The sequence below is a fragment of the Dendronephthya gigantea genome, unplaced genomic scaffold (genome assembly GCF_004324835.1).
Source record: "Dendronephthya gigantea isolate DGI-Jeju-01 unplaced genomic scaffold, DenGig_1.0 000059F, whole genome shotgun sequence".
Taxonomy (NCBI): Eukaryota; Metazoa; Cnidaria; class Anthozoa; order Malacalcyonacea; family Nephtheidae; genus Dendronephthya; species Dendronephthya gigantea.
Genome location: NW_021163069.1, coordinates 44,314 through 59,913, shown reverse-complemented (window position 1 = coordinate 59,913; position 15,600 = coordinate 44,314). Strand labels below are relative to the sequence as shown.

The following is a 15,600-nucleotide window of genomic DNA, read 5'->3' as shown; positions in this document are numbered from 1 at the left end:
TCATCCATCCATTCCTATTTTGTTAAAGTAGCTCTTAACTCTTAAGTACAAAGCTTCGTGTAGTATTTCCTATACTTTTACAGAGGAAATGACGCTGTTTCTCACTTGTGTTCCCCTTAAACAACAAACCCAACGTTACAACGTACATCATATTGCTACATATATTACTATTTCTGTATCATGATACCACAACTTCGTATAATTTTATTATCATACAAATATTGTCGTTCCAAGGCGTCCAGTGCGCTATATTTAACTTGTTGCCCCATAATTGACATATTTCAAGCAAGCCAGCTTTGAGATCCCATTGTTACGTAGTTTGTCGCATTAAAATCACCCGTTGTTCGTTTGAGGATTCTATTACACAATTGTTGGTTCTAAAGCTGATGTCTTATTGCTTTTTAATCACATATAACGGTTGAAAAATTCACTATCAAGTGGATAGCGCTATCTATCGTATACCATCGGCCCTATGAAACATTACAAAATGTAAATGCTCCGTGTTTTATAAACAGTTCCGTTTTAACGCGTTCTTCGATATTCTGATTGAACCTACTTTAACTCTAAAGATTGACGTAGTTTTACGAAGAGAGAACTGAGTAGTTTTTATTAATTTTAATACATAAACGCAAATACATGCCTTATATGCGTGAATCTATATAATAATAATTTCATTCGTGCGCTTTTCCTCTCTCATCCAAATTCCCCCGTGTTTGGATCAGGGCCTGCAAGCACGGAAACTGTTAAATAATTAGCTAATTGTTTATTATTCCTATATACTCGGGGCGGATCTTTCAAAGACTGCTTTTTGTGCGAAAATATATAGCTTAGCTATAGCAATAATTGAACGCGCATGAAGCATGGGTATGACACTTTTACAAGTTTTCTTTCGTTTATAAGTATAATAATTATATAGTTTTGAATTTCCCATAATTTGAGATCACTAATTTTTCTCTCAAATACAAACACTATAAAAACGTCGAATACAAATTGATTAACAAATGGCTATAATACTACACAGGGGGGGGGGGGCAGAAATAGTCTGCTATAAAATATCAAAAACGATCGATGAAAAAAATTGTCTGTCTGCATGTACCGGTGGTACTTTATGATTCGGGCTGGTTGTAAAACTCTTTAAGGCTACATTTTGTATAGTTAAATCCTAGTTAACTCGGAAATACGCAACTCTGATTGGCCAATTCTATCTTTAAATACAGTTAAAAGTTAACTAGTCTTTTATACATCTCGTCCCTGATCTATATCACAAATAGATCCTAAACCTATGCTATTGGTTTCCCTTCCTCTAATATCCTGCTCAAGGCTATGCGGAACAGAAGATTGTCATCCATCCATTCCTATTTTCGTACGGTAGCTCTTAACTCTTAAGTGCAAAGCTTCGTGTAGTATTTCCTATACTTTTACAGAGGAAATGACGCTATTTCTCAATTGTGTTCCCCTTAAACAACGAACGCAATTAAGCAACGTATATCATATTACTACATATATTACTATTTCTGTATCATCATGCAACAACTTCGTATAATTTTATTATCATACAAATGTTGTCGTTCGAAGTAGTCCAAAAAGATGAGCTTTATTTAACTTTTTCCCCATAACTAAGATTCCTCATTCAGGATGGTGTGATTTAATTAAACCGTATAGCTATGTTTGATCTGTAATTTTGCTTCATAGTTTACAATTAGCTACGACTAAATTGGCTACAATTAGCTACGAAGAAATCCATGCATGTTAAAGAGTATAACCTAAAAATGTTTTTACACGAGTTAGAAGCTTCCTTGGCATGCATACCCATGCATGCATGTATGCATGGACGAAAGTCTTCCATTCTTGTGGTTCTGAAAGTGTTCCTCAGCCTAAGCACCCGACAACCAACGTCCGGAATAATTTTTCATATTCTTTCAAAGTATTGTATATATTCGAAGTTTACCTTTCATTTGTTTTATGGAAATGCATATTGCACTTTGAGTTGTGGAGGTTATTTGATTTTCGCGAATACCACCAAATTAAACGATACAAAAAATCACCTGTACCTAATAGCGTGGCTTATAATTGACATATTTCAAGTAATCCAGCATTGAGATCTCATGGTTACTTAGTTTGTCAAGAGAGGAATTTGTTTCTAGAGAAAGGTTAATGGCGTTTTGTCCTCTTTTTTTCCGTTTGAACTTCCTGGGTTTGGTCATTTCATTCCTTCCCCTCGCTTATATAAAGTTCGTGAGATCAATTGCACTCCACACACTCCTACTTTAGCATCGAATTGTGGGAACACGTGAAAAACGAACAACTAGCAAAGTCTGAAGACTGAGAAAATTGAATTAATATCTTCTGCGGTGGACGGTCAGAAACTAAGGTAAGAGTGCACGAATAATATTTAAGAGTAATATATTTATTCAAGTGTTTCTACCGAAGAGAAATGAGTTGGTTGAGTCACTTTTCTTTGTTGTATGGTTAAATATATTTGGGGAAAAACAGTGTGAAGGAGGAATTGGGTAAACTATTCTGAATATAAACCATCATTTGACCAGAATATTGAAATGAAACGGCTTGTTCTTGGATATATCCCCACAAAGAAAACAAGTAATAAAAACCAATCAATGCGTTATTCTATATTGTTTTTAACGTGATTTACAGTTGATCAATAAGACTATGAGCACACGGTAACGTTTTCCAGCGCTTTCATTTTCGTTTTCACGCCAAAACGGTTTCAAACACGTCAATTTACAAAAGAGGTTGAAGCTAATTTATAATATTAAAGTAATTCCGAAAAATGATAGCATAATACAAAGTTTATTCTGTAAATCTTGTAAACGTAAACCATGCTGCTGAAGATGAATCGATCTTGATTCGAAATATACAGAATAAATTTTGTATTATGCTTTCATTTTTCGGAATTACTTTAATTCTATATGTGCTAAAACTATCAGCTGGTAAAGGATTCTAATTTATAATATAAAGCATATTTTTCCTTCGAGCATGTGGACAGGGCGTCGAAACAATAAAGCGCATAGCCAGAGCGTGTGCACATAGCCTGAGTCATATGTATAATTATGTAACATAATTGCATTGGGTTGGATAGAATAAAAATTAAGACATGTAACGTTTTGGTTGGTAAAGAAATGGCAAGAACGAAAAGTTGCTTTTCTATCTTTTAATTCGACCAATTAATCTTTGTAACCAAACCTGCTAGGGTATAAGCAATGAACAGCGGATTATTGAGCCGACATGTTTTTTTTTACTTTTAGAGAGATCCAAAATGCATCTCCGAGAAGTGTTGGTTTTGTTCACAGTCTTGCTACCGATGGTCATATCAACGAAAGACCTGAAAACTCGGAAGAAACGATCAGTATCCTACGCTGTTGAGGGTTGCTACTCCTCTGTTCCAGGCGTGAGCCTGACAAAACAGATGGGGGGTCACAACTCCAACGTAAATTGTCAAGAGATATGCAGAGATAAAGGTTTCATTTTGGCGGCGACGAAAGCGGACCAATGTCAGTGCGGAAACGTATACCCCGCGGGAAAAAAAGTGAACGACAGTCAATGCACCAGCAGATGTCGATCGTGGTCGCTCTGTTATGGACCTCAAAGCTGCTGCGGTGGACCCAGTGCTTATACCGTGAGCGTCGTTGGCAACATTGATGTCGCGAAACAAGTTCTTCGTAGACTTGGTCTCGAGTGGCGAACAAACAGCGGATACAGGAATTACATGATGGCAAATATCAAAATGCCAGCCTCAGTAAGCCACAACGATAACTGGTGGTCATCTTTTGACAAAAAAGGTTGGTCGCAATGCGGGCATGAAAGGTACATGCAGGGAATGTATAGGAACAGCAAAAATAGTGAAGACGCTATTGATCTTCTCGAACAAGTGAAGTGTAGTGATGCGCCTGGCTACCTGTATTCAGCAGAAGGAGATCGGGATTGTTACAACCACAACTGGTGGGAAAGTTTCGACAAACCGGGTTGGTCTACATGCAAAGATGGATACTACATGGCTGGACTCTATAGAAATTCGGGTACCACATCGAAGAAGCCAAATGCTGCAAACCGAAGACCCAAGAGAGCAAATGGGGAAAATGTTACAATGAAAATGTCTGGAAATCATTCGATGACAAAGGATGGAGCATCTGTAAAGCTGGATACTTCATGGCGGGGTTATACAGAAACTCGTGTAACAAATTATACTGCTTGGAAGAGTTTAAATGCTGCACGATGGGAGCTTACAATGGAAATTCGTGGGTAAGTAAACCAGATTTAATGATCAAAATCAAAGACACTTCCGGAAATCTCAAACAGTGCTCAATGAATGCGAAGGATGTATCTGCTGAAAGCAACACATACAAATGCAAATGTATTTCCGATACCACTAACATTTTGGAACTCCATGCTTTGAATTTCAACATCGAAGACCAATCTCCACTGAACGTCGCCAAACCTGAACCTGTCGATGGTTTCCATCCTGTCATATGCTCAGCTCATTCCAATTCATACCAGTGCGCCAAAACGCTCTCTACATTGGTATCATCGTCATCCACTTTTAAGATTGGTACAGGATTCTCTTTGGCGGTTAAAGTTTCGGACTCTGTGGAAGTCAGTGCAGGATTCTTAGGAGCTGGTGCGAAAAACACGTTCTCAACTGAAGTCACGGCCGCAGCCTCTTTCAATGTCGAAGCCAGTAAGACAAAAACGTACACGAGGACGGATAAGACGGATGTTTCCATTGCAGTACCGAAAGACACTGAAATTACCATCAACCTTCTGAGAACTGTCCAGGACTTGGAGTACAAGTGGAAAGCAACCTTCGAGTTGTTAGGAAAATACTCTGTAGAATGGAGCAGTGGTCTGAAAGTTTCTCAAGATGTGACGACTGTGCTGGCTGGGTCGAAGAGGCAGATATATGCATTTGGTAGTTGGAATTACCCAGGTACAGATGTCTTGAGAGTGGTGATCACTGACAAGTATGGGAATGAGACGTCTGAGGGATGTGATCATGAGGCAGGAAGTGGACAGAGTTGTAATTTGTGAAGAAGAAAATATATAAAAAATTTTTGTGAACTTTATAGCATTTACCAAGTATTCAGTCGTGTCATTCTAAACAAGAGGACATGTTATAAGACATTTTCTGTTATAATTTCGACATCTTAAAAAGACATTAGAATTAGCAATACAGTTGTAACGAAATAGGTGGGTTTTTCTTTATTTTTGACTAATAAATTTAATAGCTGTTTAGATCACGTGTCGCAAATTGATTACCCAATCCTTTTTTGCATGACTCGCTACTGCGCATGCCAAGACATTATAAGAAAGTCTAAAGGTATAACTGTGCTGTAGCATCGACGTCGTCAGCACTTAATATCGCCAGCTCTCTGAGTGAACTTTGGTATAAAACACTTTTTTGCGTGGGCCAGTCACGAAGGGTGAAGCAACTTTTTGTATGAATCATACCAGGTTTATATGCTTTTTTCAAACAATTTTCAATGGAAATAATATTTCATCGAAGGAATTCGCATTCGACGGAATTTGCGATTATTTTAAGCCGATATATTTGAACAAAATTTAAACAAACAACGAATGTTTTTTTTTTTTTTCCTCGGGCACGATGTCTGTTTACAAAGTTTTCTTTAACAACGTCGTACAGAGATGATTTGCTGTTCCGTTAAGTGTATCCAATAGTTCTTCGTGTAGAATACATGCTATATTTTTTGTTACCGTTATCTAAAAATGTCGGTTAATTGAATCTAAAGGCAAGTTTTAAATATTTATTCAAATATTACCGCCACTTTAGCTACAAAATGTCCGCGCCGAAGAGAGGCTTCAGTGTCCGCTTTCTTAGCTGCAAACTTCCGGCGGAGCTGGCGTTCCAGTTTTATTTGAGTTCACTGGTTTTACCACGTCTAGACTGCACAAATATAATTAAGGGCTTTTTTCCGCTGGGCGGAATTTTGCGCACGAAGCGGAATTTTTCATTGTTTGCACGCTTTCACGCGGAACTAATGTGAGAAAAACAAAGAAAAATTCCGCTCCGCGCCCAAAATTTCGACTTGTGGAAACAGGCTTCATTTCTATCAAATACAATTTGTTCCGAACTTTTGCGCGCAGTTTCGGCGCTGAATGTAAACTAAATTGTGAATGAACTTTAACGAAAATAATCCAAAAGGACGTCATCGGAACGTTCGAGAATTTGTCAACTCCATATACATTCTTCAAGAGAACAAATAGCCGAAACTTGAGTAAATCAGCTCATTTTCTGGAGATCTATTTTTATTAACTTTGTTATTGCTTGTAGTAGCGTGCTGGGGCCGGTTGTACGTATTTGAAAGCTGGATAGCGCTATCCACCGGATAGTGATTTTTTCAATCGCTTTGAAATCATGCACCAGTTGTTTGCTATCACTTGGATTAAATGTTAGTATTCCTAAATCGAGAATCCTCTTTAATAATTGTTGGTTCCAAAGATGAGATTTTATCGCTTTTGGAGCATTTGTATAGAACGGTTGCGCTATTCAGCTTTGGTACAAGCGCCCCCTGATTAATTTGAACATGAATTGAAATATACCACCAGAACGGAAGACTGCACTTAACTCCTAAATACAAAACTTCATTTACGTAAATGATTTCCTTCTTTAATATTCGGTCCCGTTTTCACGGTGCCGGATTGCTATCCGAATTCCGAATTGGTCAAATTTTGCGGTTAATGAATGGTGAAGATCCTCATGCTCAAGTCCATAATGAATGATACGAGATCTATCAGCATTGACTTCAACGGGAATATGTCGTGCATGACGTCGATTGACGTCAACGGGAATATGTGGTGCATGACGTCAATTGACGTCAACGGGAATATGTCGTGCATGACGAACGAATCCGGATATGGTGTAAAGAAAGGGCTGGAAGGCTGGAAAGCTTGCATAAATGAGAACCACCAACCTTGCCAACATACGCATAGATTGTAGTCTTCCATTCTGGCGATGTTTAAAAGTATTACTAAAAGCAGTTGATCTTAAAACGAAACCTGCATGTAATTGTAGTCGAACTTTGCATGTGCCGAACCTAATGTTAATATGCTGAAGTCTTTGTCTAAGTTTATTTGCATACAATTGGGCGCATGAAATGTTCGACGTTTGAAACAGGTCTGATAAGGTTCTGAATAACTAACAATTAATGAAAGTCATACTACATATGCAAAGTATTGTATATATTTTCAAAGTTATAGCATTTTCACTAAGCCGGCCGCGGGACGGCAAATTACAATCGGTTCCCTTAGATGATAGATTTACATTTTGCATCTCGAACCTAGTTATCTGATTTTCTCGACCATTTACAAAACGACACAAAATGTCATGGGTACTTAATAGCGTAGTATATTACTGGCGTAATCAAGTAATCCAATACTAACATCCCCTGGTTACGCAGTACTTGTATCGTCGACAGGGGAAATTTGGATTTCCTGTGTTTGTTTATTTAATTGCTTCCCCTCGCATATAAAGTAGGACTTGGTGAAATCATTTGCACAGCACACAGTCTCACAATAGCATCGTATACAGAAGACATTTGCACGAAGAAGAACTAGCCAAACTCTGAGAAGAAAAATTGAATCTACAACGTTTACATTCAGTTGAAGTCTGGCATCAAACCTAACTCAGGTAAGAACTAAATTGCACGGCATCACGGAAAAATCTTTGGTAATACGTATTCCATTATCTGACAGGGGCCGGTTGTATCAAGCCCGTTTAGCTTAAACGGTGGATAAGTCAAATTTAAATAACGCGTTTACATCTCTCTTGAATGAGTCAACTTGAATATTATGCACTGAATATGTAGTTGTAAAGAGTATCTTTGTATTAAGGTTGAATAAAACGATAGACTTGCTTTCTATTTTGAACTTAACCACCGTACAAGCTAAACGGGCTTGATACAACCGGCTCAAGGTTGAGTTAAAATCTTTACATGGTGCATGATATATGATCTTACGTTAATAAAAGCTTATAAGTTTATGCATTGTACCGATGTTAATGCATTTATGCTTCTCGATCTTTGTCGAAAAGTTCAAATATTCAAACGTCTTTGGCTTTCTGTAATGATGTTCGTCAAGCTTAACTTGATTGTGAGAAGTTTATCGTGTCCATTCAAGCCATAATTAATGTATACAGAGGGGCTCATTTGGTTATGTACATATTAGGTGCACGAAATCTTTATTTTTCAGGGTAATGAATGATAAAATCGTAATTTTTGAAGTCAAGTTGTGACCGCATGTGGCTTGTCCATATAGATATAAGCGCGCACGCACCTATTGACGCGGACAAATCTGATATTTGCGTCAAAGCCAACACACACGGATGACGGATCCGCCAACGCCACGCGATTTTTAAAAACTTTTCAGTTTTCAAAAGCTGCTAATTTCGACAATGTTATGATATCCTAGATTGGTAATGATTATCATTCAGATAATAATACATTTTGACTTGTCTGGTGCCATATCTCTCAAAATATTCTTTCAGAATGGAAAATTCGCGTAGACTGAGATTGAAAAGAATGCGCTCATATTTGAAGCAAACGGATCCTTGTTTATTATAGTTTGTTTTGCGCGATATAAAAGAACTGCATTTAGACTTCAATTTGCCATGTCGAAATATTTTAACGTTTTGTCGTTATACTTAAATAAGAACTGACAAGTGACTCGCTGTAACATGTTTTCAGCATACCCGTGCACGAATAACTCTTATAATACTGTTCAGACTCTTAGCTAACGATACCTACTATAAACAAAGGCAGAACTATTGAACTTTTAACGAAAATTTAATTTTCGTATTTCGTATAATAATATTCACGAAACCCTATTTCACATTAAAGTAGATCAAATAGACTAATGTTTAATGAATATTACATCTTAGTTGAATATGAATATTATATCTCGAAATGAATACTATATCTCGCAAACCCAGAAAAGTCATTCTGTGTAACTCATGCATATACATGTGAATTGTACCAGCTACAGTTGGTATATTGGACTCCCCATGCATCAGTCCATATATTGTAGATACATCTTTGACTGCGGAATGGTTCATGAATTCTGATTTGTTTTGAATCTTTATTTCCTATTGGTTTATTTTCATCACGTGCTTCGCTTTCACAGTTTAAACAAGACATGCGCTCTCACAGATTTTCCTTCATATTTACTCTCTTAAGAAAACCCTTTATACGCGGCGAACGCAACGATGCGCTTCAATAGTTTATCGTTTCCTCTGTGTTATCGATCACAATTAAATGTGCGTTTAACTAAAACATTATCCAGTATCCGGCATGCCGACCACCGCTATACAGTCATTAATAGTGCCACAATGTTATGGATTATTTTCCTTTGAAAACCGAGATTTGCTTCACTCTTTTAATGCAGTTTCCCACTGAATTCGCTATATACTATAAGGATTAAGAAATATAGTCATATATATATACTGTCTTAAGATGTAATTTTGCGAAAGTCTTTATCAATAGCTACATACGTTTGAACGACTATTATTTAACCATTAGTCGCCGAAGGCGATGTTGCTACAAGCCTATTGAGCTGAAGGCGAAGTGAATGTAGGCTTGTAATCACCGAGCCTCAGGCGACTAATTGTTTTAGTATAAATTTCGAGGTGTTTACAAATAATAATCAACACAATTTCATAAAAAATTATAATTGCTTCAAATATCTCAGTTGAAAAACAACAACAAAAAGCTACAGTCACCGGCCAATGACTATCACTTCAGAGACAGTGAATCTTGACTAATCAGAATGCAGGAAAATCAATAGTCACAATATGCTAAATCACTATAGTTTAGAAATCAGTTGCTTGCTGGCTTATAATGCTTCATGTCTGTGGAAAACAATGTTTTAGCGGCTTTACATTGACCAATTCCATTTCACTCCAAATTTCCTCCCATGCATATTGTGGTTTGTTTCTACTCATTTTAATTTTCTCATTTTAATGTTGAGATGTTTAATAAATTTGTTTATACCTGAAATTATTGTTTGTAACTATATAATATTGAGTAGAAAACACAACTGCTCATATCAAGTTTCTCCCATTTCAGTTTCAGATGCATGTTCACACTGTCTATATAACTGTATGTCGTAAGAAACTGAGGTTCTTTGTCTTACATAAGTGGTGTGCAAAACCACTTTGTCTATCGGAAAATAATACAACGGATATGATTTAAAATGAAAAATACATCAATGGATATGATTTCAAATTTGAGTGACTTGTGCGCGAATTTTTGCCCGTGAGGATTTACCAGTGCAATTTATAAAATGCTAAATAAAAGAGGGATATGTCAAAGGTCATGATGCTTCGGTTGTGCATGTTATCCATATTTGTAAAGTGTAAAATTATGTTAAGTGTATAATTACAATAAAAATGCTTATGCCAAAGGTTAATACACTTGTGGGTCCCAACATGCGTGGTTCTTGGGGATATTTTTTGGGGGAGGGTGGTTTGGGATACTCTGTAGTGTGAATCAGGTCGAACGGATTTTTAAACAAACATGTTTTTATTACTTTTAGAGAGATTCAAAATGCATCTCCTAGAAATTTTCGTTTTGATGACCGTTTTGTTACCGATCGTAATATCAGCGGAAGATGTGGACACTCGGAAGAAACGATCAGTATCCTACGCCGTTGAGGGTTGCTACTCCTCATTTTCAAACGTGGGTCTAAGAAAACGAATGCGTGGCCACAACTCCAACGTAAAGTGCCAAGAAGTATGCAGGGACAAGGGTTACATTTTGGCCGCGACGAATGGAGATAACTGTCTGTGTGGAAACGTGTATCCCAAAGGAAAAAAAGTCGCCGATAGTCATTGCACCAGCAGATGTCGATCGTGGTCGCCCTGTCAAGGACCTCAAAGCTGCTGCGGTGGAACCAGTGCTTATTCTGTGAGCGTCGTTGGCAACATTGATGTCGCGAAACAAGTTCTTCGTAGACTAAGTCACGAGTGGCAGACGAACAAGAAGTACAGAGATCACATGAGAAATTTTGTTGCGATAGGCAAAATTCCAAGAAAGATTGGAAATCATGTAGAGAAATGGAAGAAATCTTTTAACAAAAAAGGTTGGTCGCAATGCGGAAAAGACAGGTACATGACGGGCTTATATAGGAAGAAGAAAACAAAAAATGACCCTATTTCCCTTCTCGATCAGGCAAAATGTTCCGATGTTCCTGGCCTTCTGTATTTAACAAAAAATGATCGGGATTGTTATAACCACAATTGGAAGAAAAGTTTCGACAAAAAAGGTTGGTCGACATGCAAAAACGGTTACTACATGACGGGACTCTGGCGAAATTCGGGAAATAAATTAGACAAAATCGAACAAGCCAAATGCTGCCGACCAAAGTTCCAGGTGAAAAAATGGGGACATTGTTACAATCAAAACGTCCAGAAATCGTTCGGTAGCAAGGGATGGAGCAGTTGTAAAAGTAGATACTACATGGCGGGGTTATACAGGGACTCGTGTAACAAATTAAGCTGCTTGGTTAAATTTAAATGCTGCAAGATGGGAGCTTACAATGAAAATTCGTGGGTAAGCAAACCTGACCTTGTGATAAAAGTTAAAGATACTTCCGGACAGCTCAAGCAGTGCTCAATTAATTCGATGGATAAATCTGCTGATAGCAACACATACAAATGCAACACTATTTCCGATCGCTCCGACATTTTGGCACTCAACGCTGCGAGATTCAACATCGAAGAAAAATCGCCACTGAACGTCGCAGCACCTCAACCAGTTAAAGGTTTCCGTCCAGTCATATGCTCCGCTCATCCTAATCCATACAAGTGCACGAAGTGGCTCACGACATCTGTATCAACTTCGTCCAGCTTCAAGATCGGTTCAGGAGTCTCTGTGGCGGTAAAAGTTGGGGCATCTGTGCAAGTCAGTGCAGGATTCTTTGGCACAGGAGCGAAAAGCACCTTTACAACTGAAGTCACGACCACAGCCTCTTTTAATGTCGAATCCAGCAAGACTAATACTTACACGACAACGGATAAGACGGATGTTTCCATTGAAGTGCCGAAAAACACTGAAATCACCATCAACCTTCTCAGAACTGTTGAGGACTTGGAGTACAAATGGAATGCAACATTCGAGTTGTTGGGAAAATATTTTGCTAAATGGAGCAATGGTAAGCAAGTCTCTCAAGATGTGACGACTGTGCTGTCTGGGTCGAAAAGACAGATGTACGTATTTGGGAGTTGGAATTACCCGAGCAGAGATGTCTTGAGAGTGGTGATCACGGACAAGTATGGGAATAAGAAGTCTGAGGGATGTGATCATGAGGCAGGAAAAGGAGAAAATTGTGATTTGTGAGGAAGACAACATATGAACAGGTTTTGTGAACTTTATAACACTTACTAAAGTATTCAGTTGCGTCATTTTGAATATTTAGAGCGAGACGTTTAGGTCATCAATATTGTAGCTAAGATATAGTCGAAGGCTTTTTGTTAGAAAACTTTTTCTTTGTTAATTAACTTGGACGATATTACGGAATTAGAAATATAGTCGAAACAAAGTAGGTGTGTTTTTTCTTAGTAAATTTCAATGGCTGTTTAAATCACATTGCATCGACTGGTTAACCAATCTTTTCTTGCATGATTACTGCGCATGCGGAAACATAAGAAAGCCGCACTTTAGCCTTGTTGACGTCACCATTTGATATTTCGGATCGTGTCCGATATGTTAACTTAATCGAATCGTGTTGATGTGTTAACTTAATCCGTGGTTGTAAGCCAAAATTTTAAAATACTCTTATAATTTATATCCTGTATGAATAATTGAATCTACACCTCGTGCATTGAATTCGTACTTTCATTGAAAATTAAACTGTCCCATTCCAGTAGCGAAGACAGCTATTGTACCAGCAATTCAAAGTTCAGGTTTTTTAAGGGTTAGAGACTGTTCTGAGTATTTTGTTGAGAAATGAACGCATTTGGTGACCCTACAATGAACTCGAGATTTCAATACTGCACGAGGCCGTAGTTCATTATGGTTCATTGCTGCATTGAAGATCCAAGCTTCGTTGCATAACCGTGATTTTCATGGGTTATTGCGTATAAATTACCACTCTCATGATCTGTCGCCAGGCAACAAGAAACCACGTGATTGATTTTGACCAATCGCGTGAGTAGATTTAGGCCAATGCACGAAAATTGTATATATTAATTGCGTTCGACGAAGGAGAACGCTTCCTAGCTTTCCTAGTTACTCATTCATTTCATTGTCATACCGTATACTTACTTAACTGATTTCTTTTTCAAAATCGGTTGTTGGAAATCAACGGTAATAATATTCGTTCAGAAAAATTAAAACTCAAACCGAAAAGTCTTTTTAAACGTTTTTAAATTGTTAGTATATTTAAATGTAAGATAATAAATTTTTAATTTTCCTTTTTTTTTTCCATTATAAGACGGCTGGTTGTAGTTTGTACGCATCAGCAATGCTACGCATTACGCAATTAACATTAATTTTTAAGATCTCTATACACGCGAAAATACCAAACATGTAATATGTTAGATTGTCAAAAGCATGAAAATAAGAGGTTCTTTATAAATAATTTTTGTATACTTCACCTGAGCAATTTTACATGTGCTATTATTCTTTAATTAAAGATGTTTAATTTAGCAGAAAATCTTGCCTCTAGACCAAATATCCTAATTTCATAAGGTCCTAATTGCCTCCAAAAACAAACCATATTATAGTTACAAAAATTGTTTATAAAGAAGTTTTTTTTTCATGCTTTTGACAATCTAACATGTTTCAACATTCTAACAGGTGAGCACCAAGCTTTTATGTGAACAAGCAGACCATGAAATCAAATCCACAAACACAGGAAGTTCAAACGAAATGTTAAGTGATTTGGGGAAGATTTGTCAACAACATTGCATGATTTCCCCTCGTAACAAGTACCTAGGGGATCTTAGTATTGAGTTGATTGACATGTCAACAAAGCTAGCCTTTTAGGCAAATATATCGGATTGCTATGAGAACTGAGAGGTCGTATTTGATCGAATATATAGAGGACCGGGACGTTTTTGTATATTTCACCTGAGCAATTTTACATATGCTATTCTTTAATTAAAGATGTTTAATTTAGTAGAATTGACAATCTTCCCTTGCGTATAAAGACCAAAGTCCTAATTTCGTAAGGACCTAGTCGCCTCCAAAAACAAACTAGTACCCGATCCTCCAGATACTCTATCATATTCGACTTCTCACACTTCGCGAATTCAAGACGAAGGCAAGATGCTTCTATAAGCCACCGACCACACTGTATAGCAGTCCGATATATTTGTCTAAAAGGCCAGCTTTGTTGACATGCCAATCAACTCAATACTAAGATCCCCTAGTTACTTGTTACGAGGGGAATCAATGGCGTTACAAATTTTCCCAAAATCACATTTCGTTTGAAATTCTTGTGTTTGTGGATTTGATTTCATGCTCTGCTTGTGCACATAAAAGCTTGGTGCTCACCTGTTAGAATGTTGAAACGTGTTAGATTGTCAAAAGCATGAAAATATTATGAAGTTTAAAAGGCCAGCTTTGTTTACATGTCAACCAACTCAATACTATAAGATCCCATAGTTACGTGTTACGAGGGGAAATCAATATTGTTGAAAATGTATTTTATGTATTTATACATAAAATCTTCCAATACATAAAATCACTTGACAAATCTTCCCCAAATCACTTAACATTTCGTTTGAACTTCCTGTGTTTGTCGATTTGACTTCATGGTCTGCATGCGCTCGTAAAAGCTTGGTTGTCACCGCAATCAAACATTTGCAACCTACAAAGACGAAGCAACGCGTGAAAATTGACAAACAACTATAGGCATTTCAAGCCACAGGAAAAAGGTAAAAAAACAAAGGCCCGCTGTCACCTAAACCAAACTCAGGTGAGAATAATTTGCCGCTTTAACGGTGAACTAAATCTTTTGCACGATATTCATTTTATACTCTGATTGAACTATTACAAATAGAGGATTCCACTGAAATGTTTCTTTAATCAAATCCTTTTTAAATAGACCCAACTTTTAGTTATACTGGCTCGGCGTCGCTTGAAACTCTAGTCTAAGCTTTCAATCATTGATGTTTAATAGCTGACTTTAGTTGGGGGTTATCCGTCCTATTCCCAACTATTTTTTTAAAAAAAGATGGATTGAGATCAGCAGTTATATCAATATTAAAATATACAGTCTTCCGGCCAGTTAAACCTCAAGCGACGTTCTTGAATGACTCAACTTGTACAGGAGGAGAATATCGTATACTAACTATACTTGTATTAGTCCTACTTGCTCGGGTGGAGAACGATAGCTTTTTCGAATTAATACTTTTTTAATTGTATCATGCAATCAAATCATACTGCCATTTGCGTTCAAGCTTAGGCGTGCAAAATATTTCGCGTTTCTTTACTATTAAAAACGCGACGTTTCAGGGGAAATTTGACAGTTTGATATTGATCATTGATTCGTTATGAGGATGTAACGGTTATCATTTGATATTTTTGATTGACAAGCAGAACGTTTGAACCATTTACAATCAAATTGCAG

General features: G+C 37.3%; 1 protein-coding gene across 1 annotated transcript; it reads left to right on the top strand.

The window, feature by feature from the left end:
* Positions 1-6,205: 6,205 nt before the first annotated feature.
* On the top strand, positions 6,206-13,690 carry LOC114530065. The gene is made up of 2 exons (XM_028551650.1): positions 6,206-7,660; positions 10,561-13,690. The coding sequence occupies exon 2, from the start codon at positions 10,572-10,574 to the stop codon at positions 12,360-12,362; it is 1,791 nt and encodes a 596-aa protein (XP_028407451.1). The 5' UTR covers positions 6,206-7,660; positions 10,561-10,571; the 3' UTR covers positions 12,363-13,690.
* The last annotated feature ends 1,910 nt before the right edge of the window (positions 13,691-15,600 follow it).